Below are 27,801 nucleotides of genomic sequence, written 5' to 3' on the forward strand. Positions count from 1 at the left end.
CAAAAACAAAAAACAAACAAAAAAAAAGGAAAGAAGAAACCCAAACCCAACCACAGCAATAAAAAAGGAACATACAAACAAAACAACCCCTACAAAATAAATAAGAATTATAAAGCTTTTTTTAAGTAACCTTAACAATTATCAAACTAGTAAGTTCTGCCTTATCACATAGACTCTCTATACAACATAACCCTAACGATTTATTACTATGAGGTATTTGGAGGAATTGGTAAAAGCAATGCACGGCCTGTCTGGGCTGAGGGACTCACGCTGCTTGCAGGGGAAGGAGGAAGGAACCTTTGGTTTGTCAGCAAGAAAGTGGAAAAAAACATTTTCCTTTGGTATCAAAGAAAGTTTCATTGCATGGTTGCACGGCAAAAAGCACCACGGTGAAGAATTATTCCTTTTTTCATTAGTGGCCTTTCTAACAGGCTGAGGTATTCAAAGAGTATAAGGTGAGAGATAAAGAGGTCAACAGCGGTTTAACACTTTGGTTCAAGCAAGGCACTCGTCCTAGGAGTTTACAAAGTTTGCAACATGTTTGCCTAGAGCTTTATTATTAGTATCCTTATCATCGTCAGTAGTAGCAGTTGTAGTAAGAGAAGTAAGAATTCGTCAGGTTACCATCATTACTATTAAGGAGAAGACAAGTCTACACACTGAGTGGAGGTGAGGACAGGGTGGGAGGGACAGGGAGGTGGGGAGGAGGAGTTCCCTTTACAGACCGAGGCCGTGCATGAAAAATCTTTGGTATTCTTTGGTATCATCAATGTGATTAAAATCACCAATGGAAATCGAGTGAGGTAGCGTCTTTGGTTCACACTATAAATAGTAGATCTTTACACACTTTTTTTTTTCTTTTTTTTTTTCCTTTTTTTTTTTTTTTTTTTTTTTTAAACACGTGGAAGTAGCTATTCCTTACCTTTTGCTTCTTTGTCTTTAGCAAATAGTTACCAAATGTATTGTAAAGCTAACCACACCACAATAATAAACCAGAAGGCTAAGCAAAGTCTCAAAATTAGCCTCTGGACCTTTGAATGCACCCAAACGCAGCTGGATAGAAAAGGGTAAGTGCTTTCTCTTTGTTTGCTAAATGCATAGTTTTCATCCTTATGTACAAAGGAGGAGGAAGAGGAGGAGGACAGGAGGAAGAGTAGTAGAAAGAAGGACCGTTCCTCAGGGCTCGAGCGTGGCGTGGCAGCTCGGGCGAGGAGGGCTGTCCCAGGGCTGCGGGAGGCCAGCGGTGCTGCGGGGCCCGGCAGCGGCACCCCGGCAGCGCCGCCACCACCGCCGGCTCGCTCCGGACGCGGGGCGAGGCCCAGCACTGCTGGCTGCCTTGCTCTTGGTCACCTGGCTTTACCTGAGTAAGGAGAGGAGGACGAGGCCTCCGGGAAGCCACGAGGGGCCGAACCGAGCAGCGCTGCCGGCTGGGAGCCTTTCGTTTTCCCTGGAAAGCTAATGGTGCCGTTTAGGATGGGGATGGATGTGGAAGTATCGCCGCTCAGCCGGCCTCCCCGGGGGCTGTTATGGTCAGCGCGGGCTGCCCTGCGAGCCAAACATGCCCGCGGGGCCACCCATGACTGAAGCCCAGCCTCCCGATGCTCCCAGGCGGTTTCGGGTTCTGCTCCTCTCCTAACTGTTCCTGGCAGATTTTGAGGTCCTTTGGTTTTGGAATCTGAAACTATTTTCCAGTTTGTCAGGAATGAAGTCCCGATCTCACCCAAGTGACCGGGCAGACTAATGCTAAAGTGATGGAGACAGGACTTTCTGCGTGGCGTCGAGCGCAGCGCCAGAGAAGGCGGGCAGCCAGGAGGCCTCAGCAGCGGGCCCGGGCTGCTCGGCACGCTCTGCCCAGGCTCCGGGGCATGGGGCTGGGCAGCGCGCCCGGGGCACGGCAGGAGCCTTCCCGTAGCTGTTTGCTTCATGGTTTGAACTCAATTAAAGAAAAGCGTGTTCTCGGTCTATTTAGAGTATGAGGCGCATATTGCTTAGGGGAAGAGTGGTTTTGTTCTTAATGGCTTAGGAAAAAAAAATAAAAATGTTTAGAGATACTTAAAAGGACATGTAAAAGCAAAAGAAAACACTAGCACTTAAAATCTACAACTTGTGCATCAGTTTTGGTGTGTGTGGATATATGTGTGTGCATGTATACACAGATGCACCCACAGAAAAGTGTGTGTGCCTGTGTGTATACACAGATCTACTCGGGGGCTTGTGTGGGTGGGTGTGTATCAGAGATCCTGAAATTGCATATTGGGTGCAAATTTAATGCTGGTATGAAAGTTCTCTTTGGTTTCAGCAAGTAGTCTCTAAAGACAATACAATGGAAATACTAAAAAATGCGTCAATGTACTTTGAATTTCCCTGCATTTTTAAATTCTCAAGTTTTAAATAAATAAGGCTTTCTTTTCTAAACTATAGGTACGTTACAAAGCAGTGTTTTGCTGGAAAAAACTTAAACATTAGTTACCACTGTCCTTTATCAATCTCACACTAATGAAACTGCATTCATAAGATACTTTATAGGTGAGCTTATTAATATTTGTCAATTATGCCTTGGTGGGAAAGGAACACTAAAAAGAAAGCTCGCTAAAATTTAAGGTAAGCTAGGGGCAGTAAAACATCACAGATTACATTTGAATAGATATTTGCTTTGCCATTCTTAAACTGGGTGTAACATAGAAAAATGGGGAGAAATATCTGTTGCCCAAAACCTTGGTTTTATTTGACTTTATTTTAATAAAGAGATTTTTCAGTTAAATTCTAAACACTTACTGGAAATTAACTGTATACCCTGAAACTTGACTAGACCCTGTCATCTTGGGAAATCAATGGTGCTACAAAGGTGCTCAACTTCGGTGTTGCTAATATTTGAGCGGGCTTCATCACCAAAACCTGCATTGTTGATGTTGTCTGGATTCTAGTTTACCTTGAATTTTTTTTCTCTCTCTCTCTCTATTTTATTTTATTTTATTTTTAAAAAGGGTGTAAGTAAGATTACCTATTTCTAATCCTTTGGGCCTAACCTGCATATTTGATTACTTTGGAATTCTAACTAATAATATTGCTACAGCAATTTGGAACACCGGTTAGAAATCTAACAGGCACATGTATGGTTTTTAAAGTCTATTTTCCCCTTACACTAAAATTTAATATGCAGATGTTGCATGCTTTACGTTTTAGTTTTATCGGAGTAGGGATGGGATGGTTTATCTTCTAAGGTTCTGTTAGCAACAGAGCAGTTAAAGCTTTTCAACTACAAATTTTAAACTATTTCATGCATTATCCTGATTAACAGATGAGCAAGAAAGAATGCACAGAACAAAAGCTCAGACTGCTGCCCACAGATATGAAGCCATGGAACAACAGGCTGTGCCTTGGTGTCATGGGGACTTTGCTACTGACTTCAGAGGAACCATAATTTGGCTTTCCAAAAGCACTCCTGGAGCTCCTGTCGGAGCTGTTCCCACCACCATCACCTTCTGTCCTACTGCTGTTTTCAACGGGAAAAGACCCCGAGCCTTCAAAGCTATCTCTATTCCTTCACCTAGGAAAGTCAATAGGTTAAAAAAATAAAGGGGAAAAAAAAAAAAGCAGCAGCTCACTAATGTCAATGAGCATTGATCAGGCACAGGGCCCTGCGGTTTTAGGTTTCCTCAGATTTTCTCATTTGGGTATTGTCTCTTTTGGGCTGGGGCGGCACGTGGGGCAGCACAGGCCTCCTGCTGCCACTGGCACCGGCGACGGATGCGGCCCCCGGCCCCCGGCCCCCTGCCTGCCACTGCCCCACCGCTGCTGGCATTCTTTCTTGCCGATCGTGAAAAGAAACGATAGTGTGGTATTACTAATGGCAAATAACAGTCTTGATTACAAGTTTTTATGTGTTATACAGTTAGATTAGTTTATACCTATAACTCTACATAGTATTTTGTGTAAAAATAGCTTTGGAATATTAAAATCATTGCAATAAAATACCTGCAATATAATTATTAAATGTGTTCTTTGGTAGCTAGTCGATTTTTTATGGATGGAATAGTTTTCCTTTTTTAAATCTGAACATTCCTTAACAAACAAAGAGAATGCACTGGTTTAGGTACCATTCAAAATTTCTTTGCCTAGTTTGAACTTGTTTCCGGGCATCTTGCCGGGGAAGCTCAAACACTGAAACAGCAAAAATCACACTACCGTTCAAATGAATTCAGACGACTCCACGCCTTGCCGGTCGCGCCGCGGCACAACCCTCTCTGCAGACCAGCCCTGACTCAGTCCCTAACCACCGGCGTGTACACAGTACGGATACACTGCACACCTTCATGGCAATCGCTGTGGAAATGAAGAGCCATATCTGAAAAGATGTCCCTTCAATGACAAGAAATCACTATGCTCCAAACCACTAAACAGCCAAGAACGGTGAAGATGATCATGAACGAAGGTGTGAGACCAGTGGTCTGCTTCTCTTCTCTTTGTGTTCCACTTTGTTCATTCCATTTCGCTGTCTTCTTTTGTTTTATTTTTTTGCAAGTCGTCATCCTACTAAAGCGTGTGTCTTAGAACAAAGTCATAATGCAGGTGAAATAAGTCTTTGGTTTCTTTGGACTTATAAATAGCATTTTTTTTCAAATAGTTCTAAGTATAAACCTGCTATCTTGAGGTCCTGGTCTGTCTTTATTTATTTATTTATTTATTTATTTTTAAAGCTTTTCCACCGAGGTTTAGTTCGTGGTTATTCCTTCATGCTTTGGTACAAGTGCTTGATGAAGAAGATGAGTTGCCTGAATTGGAGCTGCCCTCGTCTTGCCACTTATCCAGACTCCTCCTCCGTGCATTCATGAAAAAGTTGCTGACGGTGCTCAGCTCCAACCCAAGCTGCTGGGAAATGGTGATTTGTAATTCTTTGGACGGACGCTTATTTTCCTTGAATATTGCATGTAGAGTTCGACGCTGGACATCTGTGAAGACCAACCGAGGCTTTTTGGGGGTATTCCCTCTGTCCTTCCCGTGCTCTTGTTCTTTCCTCTTGCACGCTGCAAGAAAAGGGAGCACGGGTTAGAGAGGTCTTGCAAAGGAGTAAGTTACAACTAGGAAAAAAAAGAAACATTCACTTCAGCTTTCACATTTGGAAAAGATGTGTGACACGAGATAACACAGATACAAGTTACATACATATTTCATGGATCCACCAACAGGTACTCACATGAATCCAGGCTGCTGTAAGGTTTGTAAATGAGAAAAACAATTTGACACGGCCTTTCAGCCACCTGGCTCTGCAATGGCTACTCTCACCCCTTGCAATGCCCATTTCACATATTTCATAGGCTTCTTGGGGTGAGAAGAGCCAGCCTGGGGGCCTGTTGCATTTGGCTGAGGTCAGCAGGGTGCCTTCGATGCGCTACTTGGGAGAGGGTGCAGGGGGTGCAGAGCGCATTTCTTGTGGGATGGGTGTAGAGGGTGCTGTGGGACGGGCAGGGAGCTGGCACGGGACAGGCACAAACGTGTCCCTGTGGTTTTGTCACCAGCTCCCTTGCATGGGGACAGCTCCAAGCCTGGCCCTGCTGGGCAGCACCCGCATCTGCATGGTAGGGCAGCCCCTAGGTTTACCACCTTGCCTTAATATGTGAACTAAATGCAAATTCAAAATTTTAAATTTTAATATATTATACGCTGTCAAAAATGTAAGGAATTTACGTTAGAAAATGCTTTTATCATTGTCTGTTCAGACTTAGAACATGCTGTTACTGAGGCTAAATTTTGAAAATACCCATTAGTGCTGGGAGTTTACATAATGGCCCTACAAGGCTGAGTGGAAATTCACTGCACTCTTAAATCAACCTTTCCCACATTTTTTGTCTTCATTATTTGTTGTCAATACATTTCTATATTTGTCTCTTTTTGGCTGAGAAAAAAACAAATGGAGAAAATGGGACCCTGTTACAGTCGTATAGGCCCATATGGTTATGTATTTTGAACAAAACAAACCACGCTTTGCCACACAGAACAAGGGTGTAGTAAATCTTCCCTATTACATTTCACTTCTTTCCTCTCTCTCCCCTCTTCTCCCCCCCAAGCACTGTTCTACCCCACATCACTGCAGCGGCAACCTGAAATCTGCCTTGCAGATCACCTGCTCGGCAGAATCCGTGGGGCTGGAAGCATGGCTCCGAGTCCCCTGACAGCCTTTGACCGCCTGCCAGCTCATATTGTTAGCATTTAGCTAGGATAAAAGGGTTCCTTGGGAGGACAGATTGGTCTGTCTCACTTTCAAAAGAGTCTGAAGTTGTCCGTTTCCTCTTTTTTCCCTCCAACAATGTTCTTTAATGCTGATTTAGAGAGGTATTTCTGAAGAGAATATGGATGTTCTGTCTCTATGTGTCTACTCCTGATTTCCGTGGAGATCAGTGCTGGTCATATCAAGTATTTTGTGCAGCATCTCCACCTATCCCATGGATGTTGGAACAAAGACAGCAAATTACTTTACAGAGCTCCTTCCAACATCTTTCATTGCTACCGAGAGCCAGCGTTGGCACGAGGGTTTCATTGCCTGAGGAAAGTATAAAAATAGTCCCCCACCGCTTGTACTTCCAGGAGCAGCAAGCGCACAGGGGCGGCAGCAAGGCTGCGGAGCCGCGAGGCAGCGCTGGGGCTGGGCGGTACTGGGCGAGGCAGGGCTCAGTGCCCGGCCTTCCTGCCCTCTCCACGCAGAAGCTTTTGAAGTGCTCCCTAATGATGAGCATCCCAGCTGCACGCCCCTTCATGAGCAACGACACATCGATCACATGGACTGAGGTGCCAGACTCATATCTTCTATAGTTATTTTTATCTGGAAGGCTTTGAAGAGTACTTTGAAGATACATCCTGACCTCTGAAATGTGGTATCACTTTTGGGCTGAAAAACAGGTTTCTTCACACGAGCAACCCCTTGTGAAGTTAAGCTGGTGAACACACTGCAGGGATCAGGTTCTGCTGAAATAATTCTGCATCCTGATTAAAGTGAATGTCGATAACTCACAGGTTAAAAATACTATTGCAAGAATAACTCATTAGTTATCAACCAATATTAGAAATGAGAAAACGAGGAGCGCAAGAGATATCAACAGTCTCAACTTTTCATACTCCTAAAAAATTGTGGCTCAGAAATTCCTATAAGAGCAGCTGCAGGGCTCAGCTTCAGCGACTGCCCCTGCTGACAGGGACAAACCAAACCCATGCCACGTTTGCTGTGCCCAGCAACTTGTATCTTCACACTGCTTTATGCCTCACTTTTTCAAAGACGGCACGAACTCCGGCTTTCACCTAGATGGACTGTCCAGATGGGAGATCAACATTTTCCACACAGTCCTAACTACACCAGCAGCACGATCCACGTCAGCATTGTGCGCTGCTCCAGCAGGAACCTGCACGTCACAGATCACAGGCGCAGCGGTAAGCACAAGGCTGGTTCAATTAGCTGTGTAAACCTCGGGGGCTTCAATCACAAACGAGTACAAGCATTCTCTGAAATCACAGAGAATTAAAAAAACAGCCATGTATTGTGAAACTAACTTGCTTATGATGTCTACCAGAGCTTGTGCTCATCTCCTGAAATGTAATGTTCCTGAATAATTGTTTAGCTAGAGAACTTCCCAAGAGTTACCAAATACTTTGTTCCTGAACTTCAGTTGTACCAGAGACCTCAGTTACTGGTAGCAACAGCACAGGGGTAAGAAAAAAAGTCCTCATTGCTGGGGAGAAAAAACAAAATCTATCAATTCTATGACACAAATAAGCCAAGTTTAGTATTTTGAAATTTCCTGGAGATTTTTACTCATCTCCAGTGTATCCAGCACCTCACTGTGCAGGTGACTGGTGATACCAGACACATCCAGGTGATGGAGCACGCACTGAGTGGTTGAAACCCTGACTCCACTTTCCTACTGGTTGTCTGCCAGCTGATGAAGAGGAGAGGGGGACCAGACCCAACAGCACCCATGGCAGCATCGGCTGAATCCCTCCGGCTGCCAGCACAATGCCCACAGCCACGTCATGTCTTCAGACACGTAATGCACCGTACTGGGCCACATGAGCACCTGGTTCATCTCAGCCGAGCCCACCAGAGGGCAAGCTTTAGCGTTGCCCAGTTGCTCCCTGGAGGTGCCGACAGGCAGCCACCCACCCCTTCCATCCCTTCCTCCTTCAGCACGGTGGCCTTTTGGTTTCTTAACAAACTGCCACCCGGGATCGTTGGTTTCCTACGGCTCTGGTTTAGCCCAAAGCCTATCAAATAAGAAGTGCTTGTCCTCACGTCTAAGCTGGAGTTCGCCAACTGAGAACCAAGGACTTGGCTCAGGGGTGAGGACCGGCTCTGTGGCAGCTGGGGACCTCGTGTGTGCCATGGGGAGCGCCGCAGCCGGCTGCTGCCTCCCAAGCATGGTGCGGCCCCACGCAGACAGAGCGAGGCCACGCTGCGGCAGCAGGGCCTAGCACCTGGCTGCAGCCTGGCCCTGGGCCCTGCTCAGCACTGCCTGCAGACCCTTCCTCGTCCCGGGCAGCTGGTGACACCTGCCAAATCTGCAATGCAAAGCTTGTTCCTGTTCCAGCTCCGCTCCTGCTAACGTTCCCGAGCGGCAGACTGAGGGCAAGGCTTCCCGATAGGCATAATTGTTCAAAGAGCTCTTGCAACGGTGCTGCCAGGCCTCCTGCTGTGAGCAGGAAGGGTGGATCCCACCTTTCATCTTCTGCCTTGTCCAGACCCAGGAATATTAATAGCACTTAAAAATAAATAATGGTGATAATGAAAAACCGTAATAGGGTTTCCTGACGATCGTTTTCCCTGCATTGGAGCCAATCAATTTTAATAATAAATCATAGCTTCGAGCCTGCCAGAGAACAAATGTACACCGCGGGATGAAACGCTCCAACGTGAGCGTCTGTCCAGGCAGGCACAGAGGATGGCAGACACCAGGGCCGTCCCCCTTGGTGTCCTGGCCTGCAGCAGGAAAATGGCGGCGCTGGCAGCACCTGGCCTCTGGCCAGGCCCTCCTCTGAGGCAGGCAAGGGTGGTCGCTGAGGCCAGCGGCTTCACAGACACCAAGCGCACCCTGTTTGGGAAAAACTCCAGAGCCTGTCTTTGAAACCACACACCAAGATAAGGATTTTATGTAGCGGAAGATAATAAAAGCAAATTGCGCTGATGTCCTTCACAGGCACCTGCCCTCTCACACAGCACAGAAGCTGAATTCAGGAAGCAGTGCTCCCGGTGGCGCGCACATCTCCACAGCATGGCACGGCTGCACCCTGCTGGCCCCACGCAGCCACCTTGCCCTCTGCCCTGTGCTGTCCCAGCTGAGCGCCGAGCCTTGCCAAAGAGACTTAAGAAAGCCTAGTTAAAACATATCAAAGCAGAGTATAAGGCAAAAGTCACTCTGAGTCTGGCAACACATGTGCAGATATGACAATGTAATATTATCAGTGCCAGAAGGAGCCTTATAAATCCACTGCTGAACTCTGGCCTCTCCCAGCCACTTCCATCTTCCTCTGCCTGGAGCAACAGATATTTTTGACACTCGCAATTCTCCTGATACAGTCCATCAATCTATTTTTGTCTCCCTTTGTTCCCTCTGAGTTGCCCGAGGGATCTGGCTGAGTTAAGTTGCCGGGGCTGGCAAGGCCTGTACACCTCCTTATGGCCCAGCTGGTGGTGGGCAGCACAATTCCTGCGGTCTCACCACCGCCGTGGCACTGTTTATCAGCATTTTCCTCCAGTGCGTGGCTGGCCCGACTGCCTATAACACGATAGGACCCATCCTGTGCTTGCAGGGGAGGGGATGATCACAATCCCTATGAAAATGCTCTGACTACATGCTTATGCTGGAAGAGAGATGAGGGTACTTTGCCTGCCTGTGACGTGAACCGCTCTGTTCTGTCCTTCTAAAAGTCCAGACCACAGTAAGTGCAGGTGTTAACCCTGACACCTGATCAAGTCTTTCATCCCTATGGGGTGGATTTCTTTTTAAAATGCCCCTTTCAGGATGGCTTATGAACTTTGAAAGATCACATACCACTGAGATGGGGAAGAGCAGCCACTTGGACAAAGCCCAGTAAAACTTCACTATTTATGAGCATTGTATTTGCTTCAGACAGGTGGCTAAAAACAAACAAACAAAACCAAAACCAAAAACAAACAAACAAACAAAAACCAGCATTATGCTTCTCTCACAGACTCCAGTGCAAGGTTCCCAGGAAGTAGCAGGGGAGTTTACAAGCTAACAGCTTCACAGCTGTGAGCTGAGAGCAGTCACCCTTCCCCAAGAAACCCCAAGAAGAGATGCAGCCTGGCTCTAACAGGTGCCAGCAAAAGCTTTGCATTCTGCATATGACATAGGAGAGACGAGGAAGCACATATTAGATTGACTTGAGAGAGCTCTCAAAGCTTTTGTGAGCTTTTGCCCCCTCCTCTTGTAAAGGCAAATCATTTAGCTATCCCAAGTTCATGCCTACAGGACAGGTCTTGGAGACATAAAAAAAACTTTAAGAATTTCCTCTTTAAATGCATTTTCTAATTTTTGTTGTGTCAGGTCTATGGAGCCTGGGACCTGCCTGAGCTGCAGTCTGAACTGGGCCCACTGAGACCCTGCAAATTTCTTTCTAAAGCATCTATTTCTTGTTTTGAAATGTCACAAAACACCCAATAACATTTTCAGAGAATGAAAAGTCTTCACCGATACAAGCTAGAGTATCCCAAGGGATATTCCTCTGAAGGAGGCTCTACCTTTGGGTGGGGAAGGCAGCAGGATTTCCACAGGAGACTGAAAGGACTCCTGTGTAAGGACTTTGGACATCAGAGATAGTCCTAATCACACTGGCTGCAGGAGCTCAGTGGAAGCAAGTAGCCAAAAGTTTATGGTAAATCCATAGTGACGATAATACATAATGAAGTGTGATAAGCTCTATCCTTATCATGAGAAAAACACCTCCGGAGCATGCAGAGAAGCACACAAATAATGGATCTTTCTTAATCATCAAAAACTTTGTATTTTGGGAACATGAGAACAAGATTAGCAGCCTGTCAGACATGTTACCTGACCTCTGACTTCCCCACATGAACACAAAGCAGGCAAATCTGTTTGGTCTGGATGGACAGCTCCAGCTCCATGTGTCACTCACCCTGCATAGCACTGCCCCTGCATGCCCCGTGCCTTCGATGGGCCCTGGCAGACGGGATCCCTTGGGCACAGTGCTGTATGCGCAGCTCATGGCCACGTGCTCCAGTGGCAGCAGTCAGCACAGATGGACCCCCAAAAGCTTCCAGCCATGGCAGGACAAGGCCTGCCCCTTGTGCTTGATGAAAGCCCGCACAAGTGACACTGGCTCCCCGAAACTCTCCCCTTTCATCTGAAGAGAACACAGACTATACCGAAGTGTCTGAACACACACTGAGTGTCCTCGTATCCCTCCTGGCACCACTCAGCATTTTGTCTCTCTGGGAATTTGCATTCACACTTATTCAGAGTGTGGGTGTCTCCGTCTTCTCAGAGGTCATTTGATGTGGATCTAACTTCTCTGCTGTCACAGCCAGGCAGCATTTCCCTGTTGTTGTTTCACAATGCAAGAGGAGTTGAATCCATTTCTATATGGGAAGCTCAAAGAAGGACAGCAGTTTGCCAACATAAAGACCCCAGCTGAGACCGTGACTGGCAAACATCTCACTGCTGTGTGCTGTATTAAAATGGGTGACCTTAATTTGCTGCCGCTGGAATAATAAAGGGAATCTAAGTCATGCTGACTCAACGCGTTGGGAAGCTGGGGTTTCCACAAACTTACGGTGCTGACGGGTCTGTAACCGCTCGCATGAGCTGACATTGCCACTGCAGGACCTGTTGCTAAGTGGATCAATCAGGGCAAAGCACCCGATCGTCCTACGATATCATTTAAAGCAAACGTTTCATTTCTTTCGCTGGGTCCTTAGTTAACCATATTACCGTGACAAATATTTCTTTGTCTAGCATAAGTAGTTAGGATTTAATCACTTTAACGGCATCTTAATTACCCCAAATGAATTGAAAGGACATTTAATAGCAAAGATTAAATTGCCTTAATGAACGATTTCTGTGACTGCATCAATATTTTAATCACGTTAGCGCTTCCCGACGCGCCCACGAGCGCTGGCGGCGGCCGGCCCCTGGGTGGCGACCTCTCCTCGCCGCTGCTGCGCCGCGCCGCGCCGCACCTCCCCGCACCGCTCCGCACCGCTCCGCACCGCTCCACACCGCACCGCACCGCTCCGCCCCCGTTAAGGATTTTTTTTTACAGGGGAGTCGCACCGGGCCCGCCGCCCACGGGCAGCTTCGCGTCCTCTCGTTCCCGCCGGGTGCGGTGCCGCCGCTGTCCCCCCGCCCCGGGGTTCTGCTGCTGCGGCCCCGTCCCGGGGCGGTGGAGGCGGCGGCATCCTCCAAAACCCTTCCCCGGGACGTCAAGGGCCAGCAAGGTGCGCTCAGCAATCCGGGCGGCTGCTCGGGCTCGTGTCCCGAGGTCCGGCCCCGCTTCCCCTCCGCTGCTTTTGAAGCCCTTGGTCACTTCCGATGATATGCGGAGAGCCAGAAATTAAGGAGAAGAACGCCGGGGAAGTCACAACCGAGTTCCTACACCCGGGGGCACCGGGGCAGCCGGGTGCGGGACCCCCGCAGGCAGTGCCACCGAGCTCTGAAAACATCCAGGAAAGGACCGGCCGCCCCGCAACTTCTCTGCCGGCCTCGCTCAGGAACTGGCCCCGTGCTCTCCGGTTTACCGCCGGGGGCTGTTGCGAGCAGCAGCTCTCCGGGGGCGCACAGCCCCTGCAGCCCCCCACGCAGCTGGCACCTGCCACGCTCCGACTGCCACTGGGGCTGTGCCCGAGGAGTGACCCGGGAGCGTTCCTGCAGCCCTGAAACGGGAAAATCCCAAATACCGTTAATCTAATATTGCTTCTAGGAATCGTTCTCTTGGCATCACGAAACTGACTTCCTCATACGCGAATGGCTCGGGCAAGGCGCGTTTTGGGAGAATTTCAGCAAGAACCGGTCTCTTCCCCATCAGTATACGATTCATCCAGATGGATTGATGGTCGAAATGAAAATCAGCATTTATCGATTTGATCGTGCAGGAGTGCAGTAGTCACGGAAATAGCCGACGGGGTGCCACGCTAGGTCCTCCCTCGACACTCAGGAAAAACTGCGCCGGTGCCTGCACTCATCTGATGAAAGCCACGAGCACTTCAGCAACAGCTCCTGAGCCTGAGTCCCTTCGGTGTGCCTCGCAGAGAACCCTTGTGCGGAGGGTGCGGGGATCCTCCTGCTACACCGGGGACGGGAGAACGCTGCCCGAGACAAAGCCCGAGCTGCCTTCAGGAACGCACCACCGCGGCCTTCCCAGCCCGTGCATTTCCAGCCGATTTCGCACCTCTCCAGCAGCTCCCGGCTGCGTAAAGTGGCGCTTGGCAGCTGCCGGCTCCCAGCTGCGGTGCCCCGCGGCTCCTCGGCCCTGCTCACGGAGCGTCCTGGCCCGCCTGGCGGGGCTCGGGGCGGCTGGGAAAAGGCTTCGGTTTCCTCTGCCGAGCGTTCCCAGCCGGGGCGCCCGCTGCCCGGGGGCCGAAGGCTCCGCTTCCCAGGCACTCGGGGAGCGCACCGGGCCGGGGACCGAGCCCTCCGGGGGCCGCCGCTCCGCACACAGCCCGAGTGCCCGGGGCCGTTAAGCATCACCGACGGGGCCTCTCCCCCGCTGCAGGCGGCACGGAAACCCCCCGGCCGTGCTGTACCGTGCCGAGCCGTGCCGAGCCGTGCCGTGCCGGCGGTAACTGTCCGCAGTGCTGAAGCCGCCGCGGGCCGCGCCGCCCGGGCAAGCCGCGAACGGGGCCGCGGCCCAGAGCTGTCCCGGGAGCCCACACCGAGGCGCCCCGGCCCCCTGCGTGTCCCAGGGCTGTGTCCCGGCCCGGGGGAGCCGCCGCTGCCCGGTGCGGGGGCCCGCTCCGGCGGCGGTCAGTAGATGGCGCAGAGCCCCCGGGAACGGGAGGCGGCGGGAGCCCGGTGGCACCGGGCGGCGCGGGCAGACGGGGCGGGAGCGCTTCCGAGGCCGCTTTGTCCAACTGGCAGCGAGGGTGGCAGCGGGGAACGGGGCCCGCCGGGGTCCCCTCGCCACACGGCGGGGAATTCCAGCAAAGGGCCCGGGGGTGCCGGGACCGGGCACAGAGGAACGCGGCTCCCCGCTGCCCGGCCCCGCTCCTCCACCCCCCGCTGGGCAAACATTAACGAAGGGCAAACGCCGTGCTGGGCGAGCGGCCCTCAAGCAATCCCGCAGCAAGGCCGCTCTCCGCCCCTCGGCCCCGCCACCTCGCTCCGGGGCCAGCACGCGCGGACCGGCCGCTGCCACGGCCTCTGCCCCGGGGTGCGGGCGGCGAAGCCCCCGGTCGCTGCCCTCCGCTCCCCCGGTGCTAGGGCACAGCCCCGCCGGTGGCCGTCGGACGGGCTCTAGCGAGGCGCTCGCGGCCGGCCCGCTGCTGCTGCTGAGGCCGGGCGGCAGCGGGGCAAGAGGGGCGGGCGGCGCTCCTTAGATTTCATACTTAACGTGGGAAACGCTCTGATTGCCGTATCGATTTCCTTACAGTTAATTTGGTGAGGATTTCTCGCCGACTTCCCAGCCTTCGCTTAAGCCGAGATTTAATTTGGGAGGGACGAAGGAGAAGGGGAGGGAGGAAGAGACGCGAGCTCGGCAGCCGGCAGCCAGGCCGCAGAAGCACAGCGAGCAGCCGGGCCGAAGGGAGCCGGGCAGGGCCGGGCCGGGCCGGGCCGCCCCCCTCCGAGCCCCGCCACCTGCTCCCCGCTCCCACCGGCCCGTGCCGGGCTCGGGAAGCCCCCGTGGCAGCGGGAAGGGCCGGCGGAGGCGGCTCTTGGGGCTCCCGCTCCCTCTTTTTGTCGCCTGCTGGAGCAGCGAGGCCGGGGGGACTCTCGGAGCCCCCTGCCCCGGTCCCCTCGTTCAGCACCGGGCACTTCCCGAGGCCCTCGGGCAGCGCCTTTCCAACGTCTCCCGGCTCGGCGCAGCTGGTTTCCTCCCGCACTAGAGGAGTCCGATTTGGCCTTCTTTATCCCTCCCTTGTCACCTCCTCCCCTAGAAAATAACCCGAAAGGAACCCGCTCCCGAATCCCAGTAGGCTGCGGAAGGGCCGTGCGTTTTCTTGGAATTGCATTTCTTTTTCGGGATCCCTTCGCTGCCCTTCCAAATGTCAGCAGAGGCGGGGGGAGGGCAGGAAGAATAACTCCGAGAGAAACGGGCAAATAGATAAATATTCAGCGCTGAAGGGGGAGCGAGGGGGGACAGACAAAGGAAAAGAGAACAGAGAGGGGAAAGAAGATGGGATGAATAAGATGGAGGCTGGAAGAGGTCAGCTTCGCAATTAGCAGTTCTGCTTACATTTCAAGAGACAGCCCGGGAAGTGTCAAGACCTCAATCCCGCTCCCATGTAACTACCAATTTTTCCTCTATTTGTCGGAGCTTCTGTAATCTGGGAGGTAGGAAGCCCCCAGGGATGGCTGCAAGGGGCCAGTACTCGAGATAAAGCGCCGGGCAGGAGCGCGGGGCCTAAAACCCCCCCGGGCTGCGCTCCCCGGGCCGCCTCCCGGCTGCTGCCTGCGGGCGCTGGGAAGAGGCGAGGGCTGCGGGGCTGCGCCGGGCATTTCTCCGCCTGCTGACGCTCCGAGCGCCGGGGGGCCAGTTATAACGGGGACGTGACATTTAATTCGCGTCGCCTGGAGTCATTTGTGGTGTTTGGGGTTGCTGTTCACGCCTCCATCCCCGCCGGGGCGGGTTTCAGCGCGTTTCCGACCCGCGCGGGATGCTCCGTGCGGGGGCCGCGGGGCGGGGCGTGGCGGGGGCGCGCTGCGGGGGCCGCCCCCATTGGCTGCGACGCGGCGCTATGCAAATGAGCACGTGCCGCGGGGGCCGCGCGAGGCCGCGCTGCGGGGCAGCCCCGGGGCCGCGCTGCGGGGACCCCCCAGCACGGGCGGCCCTCCCCGACCCCCCCCCCCGGCCCCGGGCTGCCGGCCCGCTTTAGCCCCGGGGAGGCCGCTTGTCTGAAGCGCCAGCTGTCGGGTTGCAGCGCTAAGGGGAGGCAGAATAGCAGGATGATGTCTCCCTAGACGTATTGCCCGCATATACAGGGGTGGCGGGAGGAAGGGGGCGGTTTGGGGGCGCAGTGGGTCTCCCCGGACCTCGCAGCGGCCGCCTCCGTCCCAGCTCTTAGCACCGCCCCGGCGGGGCTGGCAGCGCTCCCCGGCCGGCAGCGCCAGGCAGGGGATGCCAGCAGGCTCCGAAGCGGGGGGTTGTTCCCAGTATCGATCTATGCAAATGAAGGGAGATTCAGGTCGACCGAATTGTCGTAAAAATACACGCCAAATCGAAGAAAGTTCGCCCTAGCAATCGTTAAGGGGATATCGGAAACACAAACCCCGTCCTCCTCTCTCGGATAGCACCAGCGAGACGAGGGTTTTACCCCTGGCGGGGGCTGGTGCTGAGAAAGGAAGGCGGAACGGGCATTTTCTGCGAGCTCAGACCTTTGAAACTGACTCCGCAGGAGTGGAAGCCAAAGAGAGCAACGTCCTCCACCAGCCAGCACCGGCAGGGACGGCCGCGGCACGGGGGAAGAGCGAGGTCCCCGCCGCGTCCCCTCCCCGGCACCGCTCAGCCGCAGCCAGGCTGCGGGCACGGCCGGGGCCCAGCCAGGTCCCAGCCGCCCACGGAGCGGTTCCCAGTTCCCCCAGTTCCCCCAGTTCCCACCGTCGTGCCAGCCGGAGGCGCAGGGACGTTTGTGCGTTTGAAAGAAGGAAGATATTTGGCCCTTCCCTTATTTTTGTCTGTGAAACGGATCAGTGACCCCGGCTCCAAGTCGGATTGACTGTCTCGCGTTCTCCAGGGACAAATTAATGGAGACCTATCACTTAATTAACAAACCCTCACTCACGGCATATTAAACTCGGGCTCTGCACGGGGAGCACACGCTGGCGGGCCTGGGGAGGAGGCGGGAGGAGAACGGGTACAAAACAGGGCGGAAACACATTTTGCTCCTTCGGGTCTCCGAGCAGACAATACCGCCGCCGTGCCCCCCGAGCACACCGACCCCACAATCGCTGGGGTGTTTCGAGGTCCCGGAGCAAGGCGGGGACACCACCCGGATCGCTTGCTCTCGGGCAGGGGCATCCGCAGGAAAGCCGAGCTCCAGGGGCTAGTGCTAATTGCGACCGGTTCCAACCAAATAATAACCTAACGACCCTGGCCAACAGCGTTTCTGGCCGCGTCTCTCTAGCCGCCGCTCCCACGCCAGGCTCGCCGCGTTTGCGGGGACATCGCCGCCCCCGGGCACCGACCCCAGGCGCGGACCGCAGCCGGCCCCGGCCCCGGCCTCGCCGCACTGCCCGCCCCGGGGCTCCCCGCGACCCCCGGGACCCCCGGCATTTGTCCGTGCCCCGGCCCGGGTCCCCGCTCCCGGCCCGGCCGCCAAACCAAATATTTCCTCCTCGACCTGCCGCTGCTGGCGGCCTCAGCCGGCGTGCGCGCAAACCCGGCGCTGGGAACGGGACAAGGAGGTACCGGCGAGCCTCCGGGCAGGGGGGCTGCGGGCCGCCCCGCCGCGCCGCCCGGGCTCGCAGCCGCCGGCTTTCGGGGCCGCTTCCCCGCGGCCGAGCCCGCCGCCGCCGCACCTGCCGGGGAGGGACGCGATCGGGCGGGCGGCCGGCCCCGGAGCACGGCGGCCCCCGAGCCCCCCGCCGCCCCTCCGGGAGCCCGGGGCCGGGGCCGGCTTTGTGCACGGGGCGGCCCGGGCCGCTGCTCAGCGCCGGCCCCCCCGGGCCGCAGCGGGCTCACCTGCCAGCCGCAGAGCAGACATCCGCTGAAACTCCGGCTCCTGGAGCCACTTCCACATCCTGCGGAAGGTCTCCCGGCCGGATTTGAGCTTGCTCCAGGGCTTGGGGTTCCTCAGCAGGTCCGAGAGGGTCCCTTGAGAGCGGCACAGCACCCGCTGGGCGAAGATAGCCTGGGGGATGCTGTACCGCTTGAGCTCGGTGGTGATCCTCTGAGCTACTTCTTTGGTATTGATTTCTTCCATTTGCCCTGAATTACTTCCACTGTTGACCTGCGAACCGGTTACAGAAGGGTTTTGCTCCCTGGCCGAGCCCAGGATCTGCCCGTGGCTCTGGGCGTTCAGGTGGGCATGGGGGTGGTGCGGGATCCCGTTGATAGGCACCATGCCGGCGGAGGTGGGGGTGAGGTGTTGGTCGCCGTGCCTGGCTAACATGGCGGGGTGGTGGGCTTCGAAGCCGTTCGGGGTGAGCATTTTCTCGGCGGGCATGGCGGCGCCGGGGTGCGCGTAGTGGGGCAGCCCTTGCTGGGAGTTGTGGATGCCGCCCAGGCCCGACCCGGACAGCGGAGAGAGGCTCTGCCCCATGCCGGCGACATCCTTGTGGTAGGGGGTGTAGAGGTTGTTCACGGACGCCAGACCCCTCTCGTCCCGCATGAGCGTGAAGCTGCCGCTCACGTTGCCCGGGATCCGCTGGTGGGGGTGGTGGTGGTGATGGTGGTGGTGGTGGTGGTGCGGGAACTTGTCCGACACCGTCGAGATGGGAGGCAGCGGCTGCAGCGGGGTCAGCGTGGTGTAGGTGCTGCTCATGCTCATGCCGGGGGGGGTCTCGCAGGCCATGGTCATGGTGGGGTGCAGGGGCCCGCTCAGCCCGTGCTCGGGCGGCCGGTGGTGGTGGTGGTAGTCGCCGCCGTCGAGGATGGCCGCCATGCCCATGGGGCGCGGGTGGGCCGCCAGCTGCCCGCCGCGGTGGGCCACGGCGCCGCGGTGGTGGGGGCTGCCGCTCAGCAGCTCGGCGGCGGCGGGCACCGGCTCGTGGCTCACCCCGTGCAGGTCGCCGATGTTCTCCATCGCCAGCTGCGCGTTCATCGCCGGGCGTGCGGCCGGCCGGGCGGCACGGCCATCTGCGGCGCGGCCCGGGGCTCCTGGCGGCGGCCGCGGGACGGCGGCGGCGGGGGCGGCCGCGGGAGGGGCTCGGCGCTGCTGCCGCTGCTGCTCGGCCGCCCGCGGGGAGGTTTTGGCTTGGTGGTTTTAGTGGATTTTTTTTTTTTTTTAATGGATTTTTTTTTTTTTTTTTTTTTTTTGTGGATGACGCCGCCGGATCAGCTCCTAGGGCCCCCGCTCTCTCAGGCCGGGCTCCGCAGCCGCGCCGGGTGTGCGCCCGCGTCCCTCGCCGCCCCTGCCCATGGCTCCCGGCGCGCTCCCCGCCCGCGCACCGCCACCGCCACCGCTCCTGCTGCAGCCGCGGCGCCCCGACCGCACCGGCCCGGCGCATGCGCGCGGCGCCCCCCCACGCCCCCGGCCCCGCCCCGGGGCCGGCCCCGCCCCCCGTGACGTCACCGCCCCTATTAAGGGGGCGAGCCCCGCGCGCGGCGCCCAGAGCCGCGGCCCCGCCGCCCCCGGCGCGGAGCGCGCCCGCGCCCCCCCCTCAGTGCCCTCCCCGACGGGGGCTGCCAGCACCGCCCCCCGGTGCTGCGGGGACGGTTCCCGTTAGCCCGGCACCGCGAGGGCCCGCGGGGGGCGGTTCCCCCCCCCCCTCACCCCCGCCGTGCGCCCCCCGCGCCGTGCCCGGCCCCGCAGGGCCCGCTCCGTGCCGCCCCGTCCCGTCCCGTCCCGTCCCTTTGGCCATGGGTTTCTCCCAAAAGAAAGAGCGGCAGGAGGAGGAGGAGGAGGAGGAGGAGGAAAAGGGGAGGGAGGGGAGGGGGCGCACAGCCTCCCGCCGCCCCCCTGGTGCCTTTATGGGGGGCGCAGGGGCAGCTGTGCCTATTGTCCGCCCGGGGCCAGCGCCGAGCCCGGCCGGGCTGCGCGCAGCCTGTGCGCGGCGCCGAGCGGCGGGGGGCAGGGGCCGGGCCGCGGCAGGGCACGGCCGGGGGGGCACCGAGGCGGCCGCAGCAGCGCCCGCCCGTGCGGGGGGATCCGGGGCCGGCTGCCGAGCGCCCTTCGCCCCCTGCCCGGCAGCGGGGAGCGGGGCCGGGACCGGGCAGGGCCCCGGGAGGACCCCGTGTCCCGGTGCCGCCCCGGGATGGGCACCCTCGGGGGGTCCCCGTGGGCCTGGGTTACCGCCGGCCGTCGGTGGGCTCGCAGGAAACTTTTCTGTGCCTGGAGCGCTGCGTGCGCGGCCCGCGGAGCGGGCAGGATCGGGGCTTTTCCCCTAAAAATTCAGGGTTCCCACAGCCCGTGCGGTTATTTCCCGGCGCTAAACCCGCACACCTCCGCACGCTTTTGTGCTGGAGCTGGGGCCGCCGCAGCACCTCGCCGAGAGCCGCCCGGTACTCACCGCCCTTCGTTCTCCCGGGCTGCCCGAGGCTCCGCCACGTTTTATTTTACGCTAAAAAATACCTCCGGGTCCCGCACTTCTCCTGCCTCTCCGATCGCTCCCCCATCCCCAGAGCCCTCTCCACCTCCCTGAATTTAGGCAATATTAACGTTAACAACGCCGCAATTTCTTATAGCGAGGGATACGTAAGGAAAGGTGTAGCGGCGGCTCAAGCAGAAATAGCCCTGAAACGCAATTAATGGTCTCAGGAAACGTTTGGGGTAAAACAAAACAAAACAAAACAAAACAAAACAAAACTATCCAGAGCATTTCACCACCGCGACGAACGGCTGCGGCTGCTTTCCAGGCCAACGCGAGGTGATGTTACGGGTCTAATCGAAACGTTGCCAGCTTCTTCATAGCCGACATCTGCATACAGGTTACCGTGTAATGAAAAATAGTTCATCTCCACGCCTTTAACGGTTAGTTGGCAAAGCGAACATGATAGCGAATATGAGTCACTCCCTCGAATTTGTAGGGAAGGGCAGCATCCATTTTTCCCCAGGAAAGGTTCACTCCCCACATCCAGCCTCAATTTTGGGGCTCCCTGGCCACACCGCCTCCGCCCAGGGGTGCGGTTGCGGATCTCAGGCGAGTCCCGGCCACCGCTCCGCAACCCTGCCTGCATCTTTCCTTCCCTAAAGGGCTTTTCCCCATTACTCTTAGGGGCGAGCCTCGCAGCAAAATGCCCCGGCGTGAAAAAGCCGCCGGTGCTGGCGCACAGGAGCGGGCTCCCGTGGTGCTGCGGCCCCAAGACGGCGCCCGGGCACGGTTGGACCGCCGGGAGCCCCGGGACGTCGCCAAGGGCCCGGGGCAGCCCCGCCAGGCCCCGCAGTGCCCCGGCTCTGAACGCCGCCGCTGGGGCCGCGGGGCCGTCGGGGCGGCCCGGCCGTGGGCTCCCCTCGGAGCGGAGCCTCCCGGCCCGGCGGCGGAGGGGGGAGCGCCGGGAGGGCTCATTTCGGTGCTTTAATCAATTCCTGCTCGTGCAGCCAGGTACCATGTATTTAACAGAGTGATCGTTACCGCCCTTAAGTCTTTATTTGATCAGCAGATACTCAGAGCGGACTTAAAATGCAACTTTGCTTGTTTGAATAGCGGTGCGTGTGTGTGTGCGTGTCTGTGTGTGTGTGTGTGTCTGTGTGTGTGTGCTTTTTAAAGCCGAGCTGATGGGGCACGGGGACGGCCCCGAGCTCCCGGCCGGCGCCGGCACACGCGGCGCGGCCCCGACGGGGCGGCCTGGCCCCGGGCACCGCGGAGCGCCCGGCGGGGCGGACACACACCGGGCGGACCGGGCATGGGGCTCTTCTTCGTCTTCTTCGTCTTCTTCTTCTTCTTCTTCTTCTTCTTCTTCTTCTTCTTCTTCTTCTTCTTCTTCTTCTTCTTCTTTCCCTCCCTTCCAATTTCCTTCTCCTTTTTCTTTTTCTTTCTTTCTTTCTTTCTTTCTTTCTTTCTTTCTTTCTTTCTTTCTTTCTTTCTTTCTTTCTTTCTTTCTTTCTTTCTTTCTTTCTTTCTTTCTTTCTTTCTTTCTTTCTTTCTTTCTTTCTTTCTTTCTTTCTTTCTTTCTTTCTTTCTTTCTTTCTTTCTTTCTTTCTTTCTTTCTTTCTTTCTTTCTTTCTTTCTTTCTTTCTTTCTTTCTTTCTTTCTTTCTTTCTTTCTTTCCTCTTTTCTTCTTTCCTCCTTTCCTTCTTCCTTTCTTTCCTTCCTTTCTTTCTTTTTTTCTTTTTTTTAACTTCTTTTCCTTCCTTCCTTCCTTCCTTCCTTCCTTCCTTCCTTCCTTCCTTCCTTCCTTCCTTCCTTCCTTCCTTCCTTCCTTCCTTCCTTCCTTCCTTCCTTCCTTCCTTCCTTCCTCTTTCCCTCCCTCCCTCATTTTGGGGTGCATGCCGCCGCTGTCGGCCCGGCCCCGCGCCCCTCTCCCTCCCTGTCCCCGCTCCCCCAGCGCGGTGACAGCTTGCGGCGGCCGCGGCTGCCAAGTCCCCTCGCACGGGGAGCGTGTCAAAGGTGACGCTCGGAGGCTCCCAAAGCCAACAGCTGCCGGGGGGGATTAACTTTTCCAGACTTTCCCCTGTTGAGCTTCTTGGAAACTTGCTTGGTGACAAAAACATATACATCTGTCACGGGCCAGGCAGAGAAAAGAGGGCTTTAAAGGCTGGGGCAAGCGGGGGAGGGCCGGGCATTCAGGGCAAGCTGCGGAGGGCGGGGAGAGGCGGGGGGCTCGCTGCGGGTGCCAGCCCGGGAGAGCGCAGGGCCCGGGCGGGGGATCCGCCCCCACCGACCCCCCCAGCAGCCCCGGCCCCCGGCTCTCGAACGGAGCCGTGCGCCCGGCCCCGACGGGGCGAGCAGGGCCACGGCTCCGCGCCCCGTTCCGGCCACCCCCGGCCCCCTCGCCTGGCCAGGGCGGCAGCTGAGTCCCGGGGGAGCCGCGGGCAGCCCGGGAAGCGGCGGCTGGGCTCGTCCCGGCCCCGCCAGACAGCCCCCGCTGCCCGCCCCAGGGCGCCGGGCTGCCGTCGGGCCGGGCACAGCCCGCTCCCCGCCGCCCGGGCTCCCGGCTTCGGGGGCTGGAGGGCTCGGGGGGGTCCCTCCGGGGCCGGGGAGCGCGCAGGGGGGCGAGGGGCGAGCCCCGAGGGCTGCGGGCGCTGCCCCGGCCGGGCCGCCCCGAGCCGCCTCTGCAGCCGCGCTCTGCCGCCCCCCCGGCGCGAACCGCAGCGCTTGGTAATGAAGGAACTTAGGGAAGCTTGCAAAACACCGTAAATAATTTAGCATTGTATTTCAGGAAAAAAAAATAGCTTTCTTAAATCATCTCCTCAATATAACTTGCAGACTTACAGTATGGCCCTGGTAAGTCTAAATTTTTAAAGTAGCAATATTCAAAGAGACAGAGATGTCTGTATTAATTATTTATCCGCTGGTGCCTTCCTTCGTTTCTAACTTATTATTAATTAGGCGCCTCTAGTCTTTCGCAGAGAGCTCCACAGAGCCAGTTGCAGCTTTAAATATGAATTAAAAGCAAATCCAAGCTACTGTAATGCGAAAATTATTCCGTGTCTTCTATGGCAGAGATGAATAGCCGCGCAGATCAATACTGTGAAGCTATGCTCCAAACGACAGGGTTATTGATAGCCTATATTAATGATGTTAATGATGGAAAAAGGAAAACAAGAACCCGACCAACTTATAAACTTTTTATCTGCTGAAACCCCGCAATCAAGCGGACAGGAGCATGAATTAAGGGGGCTGGAGATAATCAGGACGTTATTTATGAAACCGGATAAATGACTTCTGGTAGTTTGATGCGCCTGAGCCCTGCGCTCCCGGCTCCTCGCGGGCAGGCTGGGACCGGCCGGCACTGCCCCCGCCGCAGCCACCGGCACCGGGGCGGCCCGGCGGGCGCGGGGGGGGCCCGGGGGTGGCTCCTGCCCCGGGCCAGGGCGGGGGCTCTGCGGGTATCACCCGCTGTGCCACTGGCACCCAGCTCGGGCCAGCCCGGCCCCGACGGGGCCCTGCGGCCGCTTCCCGGTGCTTCCAAGGGGACCGGCGGGGACCGGCGAGTGGTGGCTGGGGGGGAGCGCAGCCCCCGCCCGCTCCTGCCGCCCCGGGGCGCACAGGGCCTGGAGGGGAAGAGGCCCGGGGCCAGCCCGCTCCGCGGCAGACCCGAGCCGGGCCATACGGGGCCGAACCGGGCCGTGCCGTGCCGGGTCGTCCCTCCCCAGGCGTGCGGGGGGCGTTGTGCCCGCCGTCGGGGCCCCGGCCCTGCCCCGCGGCCGGGCTGGCGGCGCAGAGGAGCGGCTCCTGCTGCCCCAGCCGCTCTCCCCGGCGTTTTACCCCGGCACAAAACGCGGCTCAGCGCCCTGCTAGGGGCTGCCGCGGCGCCGGGTGCTTGTGTATATTCAAATACACAGCCCTGCTCGGGCTGCGAAACAATGGAGATCAATAGCGTTTTACCGAGCGCTATTAATCGGGGTTATTATTTAGGGAAAGATGCTCTTCCTCCCGCCGGGTGCTCGGAGGCGATGCTCTCACTCTCTTCCCTCCCAGCGCCCGAAGCAGCAGCCCCGGCCCGCGGCTCTGGGTGCGGGGGCTGTGGTGCCCAGCAGGCGCTGCCATCCCGTGCCTGTCCCAGCGCCCGTGCCACAACTCTTTGTCTAGATGCAGGCTCTGATATGCAGAACCTGGCTCGTAGATAACATCATTTCGCGATTTAAAAAGCTGCTGTCTATAAGCGATATTTTGGGGAAATATGTTTGTAATTATTATTTTTTAAAAACACCTTCCTCCAGGAGAAAGTCGCGCTTGTTTCCAAAAACAATTCACAGCAGATAGTGTAGATATCACTTAATTCCTACAGAAATCAATGTGAAAATTAGATTTATTGGCTACTTACATTGTTAAAAATGACAAAGTGCTGCCTTTTATTTTCATAAAAACACAGAAGACCGAAAATCATTTAATAAAGAATCCACCTAGTTTAATTTCACTGTAACTCTCTTGCATCGAAACCAATTCTTCCAGCCTCTCCCTCATCAACTCGCCTTCCCTTCTAGTATTAACGACAAAAATACCATTCTCAAAGAGAGTTAAAAGAGTAGCTTTGTTTGATGGCAGAAAAACCTCTCACGCCGGTAGCCGAAAGGTGCCACGCAAATGAAACAGGACCCGCTGTTCCGCACCGTATGGAGCTCCCAGTTCTGCAGCGACCTTGTTAACTCGAGAGGTTCGTTAATTTTTTTTTTTGTCTTTCTTTTTTCTTTCTTTTTCTTTTTTTTTTTTCTTTTTTTTTTTTCTTTTTAATGTATTCATTATTTTTTAAAGCAAAATGTTTTTGTTGTTATTATTCAGGACTTATTTAGCGCATAAAAGGAAACCAGGGAGAGAAGGGGGAGAGAGAGGGAGGGAGGCAGCCTGGTTTCTCAACGCGCTCGAAGCCAGCGGGCGCCAGGCTTGCGGCGGCCGAGGCGGTGCCCGGCAGCTTCGCCTCCCGCTACTTGTTGGGTTTCGCAGCGAGGGAACGAAAGCTCCGGGCCGGGGGCAGCGAGAGCCCGAGGGGGCGGCCCGAGGGGGCGGCCGGGGTCCCACCACGGCGGCCGCGCCCCCCCCGGCCCCGGGGCAGGCTCCGCTCCCGCGGCCCCGGGCCCGCCGTGTGCGCCCCGTCGGGCCGCGCCGGGCCCCGCGCTGGGGGGGTGCCTGCCCCCGGCCCTCCCCGGGTTCGCTCCTCGAATTTCGGCCGGGAAAGGGCCTCGGCGATGGGAGCCGGGCCGGGGCCGGGGCCGGCCGTGCGCTGCCCCTGCTCCGCGCTCCCTGCGCCGCCGGCGTTTGGGCTTCGCGCCCCGCCCGGGGAGAGCGTCGATAAAATTCTCCGTATCAAATGAGCAATCATTTGTTGTGGTTACATGTTGGGTAATGAAAGATGTTAGCAGGATCAATAAAAATGAAAACACTTTTACTTACATCTTGAATTACTGTTTTAAGGGGTGAGCTGTGGTGGTGATGCAACAAACCAGAGAAAGATCTACAACCATCAAATGTCTTCGAATGAAACCAAAATGAAAGCGTGGCACCCCGGCAGCACCCGACCCCCCCCAACCCCCCCACCCGAAAGCAGCTCCGGCACCCACGTGAGGGCCGAGGGGCAAGGGCCAGGCTGCGCCCCCGGAGCGCTGCCCCCGCGCCGCATTATTGCTGTTTGCAAAGCAAAACTCGCTCGTCTTCGGGGGTGTCTAAAGGTCAGATAACAGGTCGTAGCCCAAGGCAAATGGGAATTTTAGAGAGACGGAGAGCCAGCCAGTTCCCTAGCATCCTGAAAGCTTTTCCTTAGCTGTCGCTAAATAATAAAATATCTGCGTGGCCCCTCCATTTATTTCCGCGCCCAGCAGCCGTGCCGCCGCTCTCTGCAGTGCACGGAGCTGCGGGGGGAGCAGCCAGCGACTGCCCCCGACCCGCGATATCCGCCCTGCCGCTGCTTATCCGAACTGAAATAAAAGCGTGCCCCTTATTAGCGGAAAATTCTCCGCATCGATTTCGGAGGCGTTCGCGGGGAATTTCGCCAGGAACAGCCCCGAACATGGACGCTGGGCGAGCTCCGGCACCGATCAGGGTCCCCCCCGCTCCGGGCTTGCTCGGAGCGGCGGGGACGGGGAGCGGAGGGGCGGCCGGCCCGGCTCCGCGGAGAGCCGCCGGGGCTCCGGCAGCACGGAGGCGCCGGCCGAGGCCGCCCCCCCCCCGGCCCCGGTGTCGGCGCATCCCGGCCCCGGTGTCGGCGGGGAGGCCGCGGGCCCCGCTCCCCCCGCGGGGCCGCCCCCGCCGCTGTGCGCCCCGCCCGGCCCGGCCGCGCAGCCCCTCCGCCCGCTCCGTGCCCCGCCGGGCACGCTTACCCCCGCCGGCTCCGCACGCCGCTGGGACGGGCATCCGATGCGCGCTCGCCTCCTAGATTTGGCCCCCCTAGGAGGAGAGAAAAAAAAAATAAAAAAAAAAATAAAAAAAAATATATTTAAAAAAAATTTAAAAAAAATCTATCTGCATAATTTCAAATGAGAACGAAAAGAGGAAAAAGAAGAAGAAAAAAATGCAACCGCCGCGGCTGCCACGCCAGTCCCGTTAAAAAATAAAGCACCAAACCCTCACAAGGTGTAGGAGAGATCTTTTATTGGACCAACTTAAACGCAAGAATTTACAGCCAGAATTACACGTTCTTCATCAGCCCAACATGCACCAGAGGCAGAGGCACAGGCAGCAATTTGTGTATTTCCTGGGTCTGCAGGAGCTGGGATGGTTTTGGTGGAGGAAGGGGGTGGGAGAGAGGACAGACCCTCTTTTTCCCCCCAAAGAGCCTCAGTTTGCAGCTTAGATAAAAATAAAAATAGAAAAAAAAAATCACCAAAAAACACAACCAAAAATCTCTCCAGCGCAGGGATCTAGTCCAGGATCAATTCTCTCCCTTACATCCCCAGTCATAAACAAACAGCTTCCAGCTAAATCTTTTAAAGGTTAAAAGGAACAAAAATAGAAATAATAATCAAGGGCTTTTTTCTTCTCCTTCTGCTTGTTGGACAGCGCATTTTGGTCAGTCTAGCCTTGCATTTAGGGATGCTACTTGCATTTGAATAGCTGCCTGGCTGGTTATGGATCGGGAGGCTATGAGAGGAATCAGTATGCAAATTGTTTCAGTTACAATCGAAGGGTTCGATCTGGAGAAGGTGCCTGAGCGGAAGTCGCTGTCAGCCAGCGGTGCATTAGGCTGCCATTGCCTCCTCCGTGTGGGCCTGCTCTCCCTTCCCCTCGCCCTTTTTTATGCTTGTGTACAGGTTTCTCCGGCGGTAATTAAAACATACACACAAATCAGGGGCTGCTGCATATCATGTTGGTGCCTTTTGCAGGCTGCGGGCTCGGGGAAAGGGGGAGCGAATATATCGCCATGCTGCCG

At 56.3% G+C, this 27,801-nt stretch overlaps 1 protein-coding gene and 2 long non-coding RNA genes across 3 annotated transcripts in view; 1 reads left to right on the forward strand and 2 right to left on the reverse strand.

The window, feature by feature from the left end:
• On the reverse strand, nucleotides 1-19,334 carry ONECUT1 (one cut homeobox 1). The gene is made up of 2 exons (XM_005026049.6): nucleotides 17,860-19,334; nucleotides 1-5,024 (listed from the first exon to the last, which is right to left on the reverse strand). The coding sequence occupies exons 1-2, from the start codon at nucleotides 18,938-18,940 to the stop codon at nucleotides 4,732-4,734; spliced, it is 1,374 nt and encodes a 457-aa protein (XP_005026106.3). The 5' UTR covers nucleotides 18,941-19,334; the 3' UTR covers nucleotides 1-4,731.
• LOC140003394 (uncharacterized) lies at nucleotides 18,066-26,573 on the forward strand. The gene is made up of 3 exons (XR_011811923.1): nucleotides 18,066-18,199; nucleotides 24,926-25,095; nucleotides 25,851-26,573. It is a non-coding gene; the product is annotated as an uncharacterized lncRNA (long non-coding RNA).
• A 156-nt stretch (nucleotides 26,574-26,729) lies between these two features.
• The window catches only part of LOC113844997 (uncharacterized), a 121,863-nt gene continuing 120,791 nt past the window's right edge, over nucleotides 26,730-27,801 (reverse strand). Inside the window, exon 3 of the long non-coding RNA XR_003500139.3 lies at nucleotides 26,730-26,819. This is a non-coding gene — a long non-coding RNA (uncharacterized lncRNA). The remainder of the gene's footprint in view (nucleotides 26,820-27,801) is intronic.

This window comes from Anas platyrhynchos, chromosome 11, assembly GCF_047663525.1.
Source record: "Anas platyrhynchos isolate ZD024472 breed Pekin duck chromosome 11, IASCAAS_PekinDuck_T2T, whole genome shotgun sequence".
Taxonomy (NCBI): domain Eukaryota; kingdom Metazoa; phylum Chordata; class Aves; order Anseriformes; family Anatidae; genus Anas; species Anas platyrhynchos.

Coding starts and splice junctions, on each gene's coding strand:
- ONECUT1 (XM_005026049.6), bottom strand. CDS start 18,940: ATGAACGCGCAGCTGGCGATGGAGAACATCGGCGACCTGCACGGGGTG. Junction 5,025..17,859: donor GTCTGCTCTGCGGCTGGCAG/GTGAGCCCGCTG, acceptor CTTTTCTTGCAG/CGTGCAAGAGGAAAGAACAA.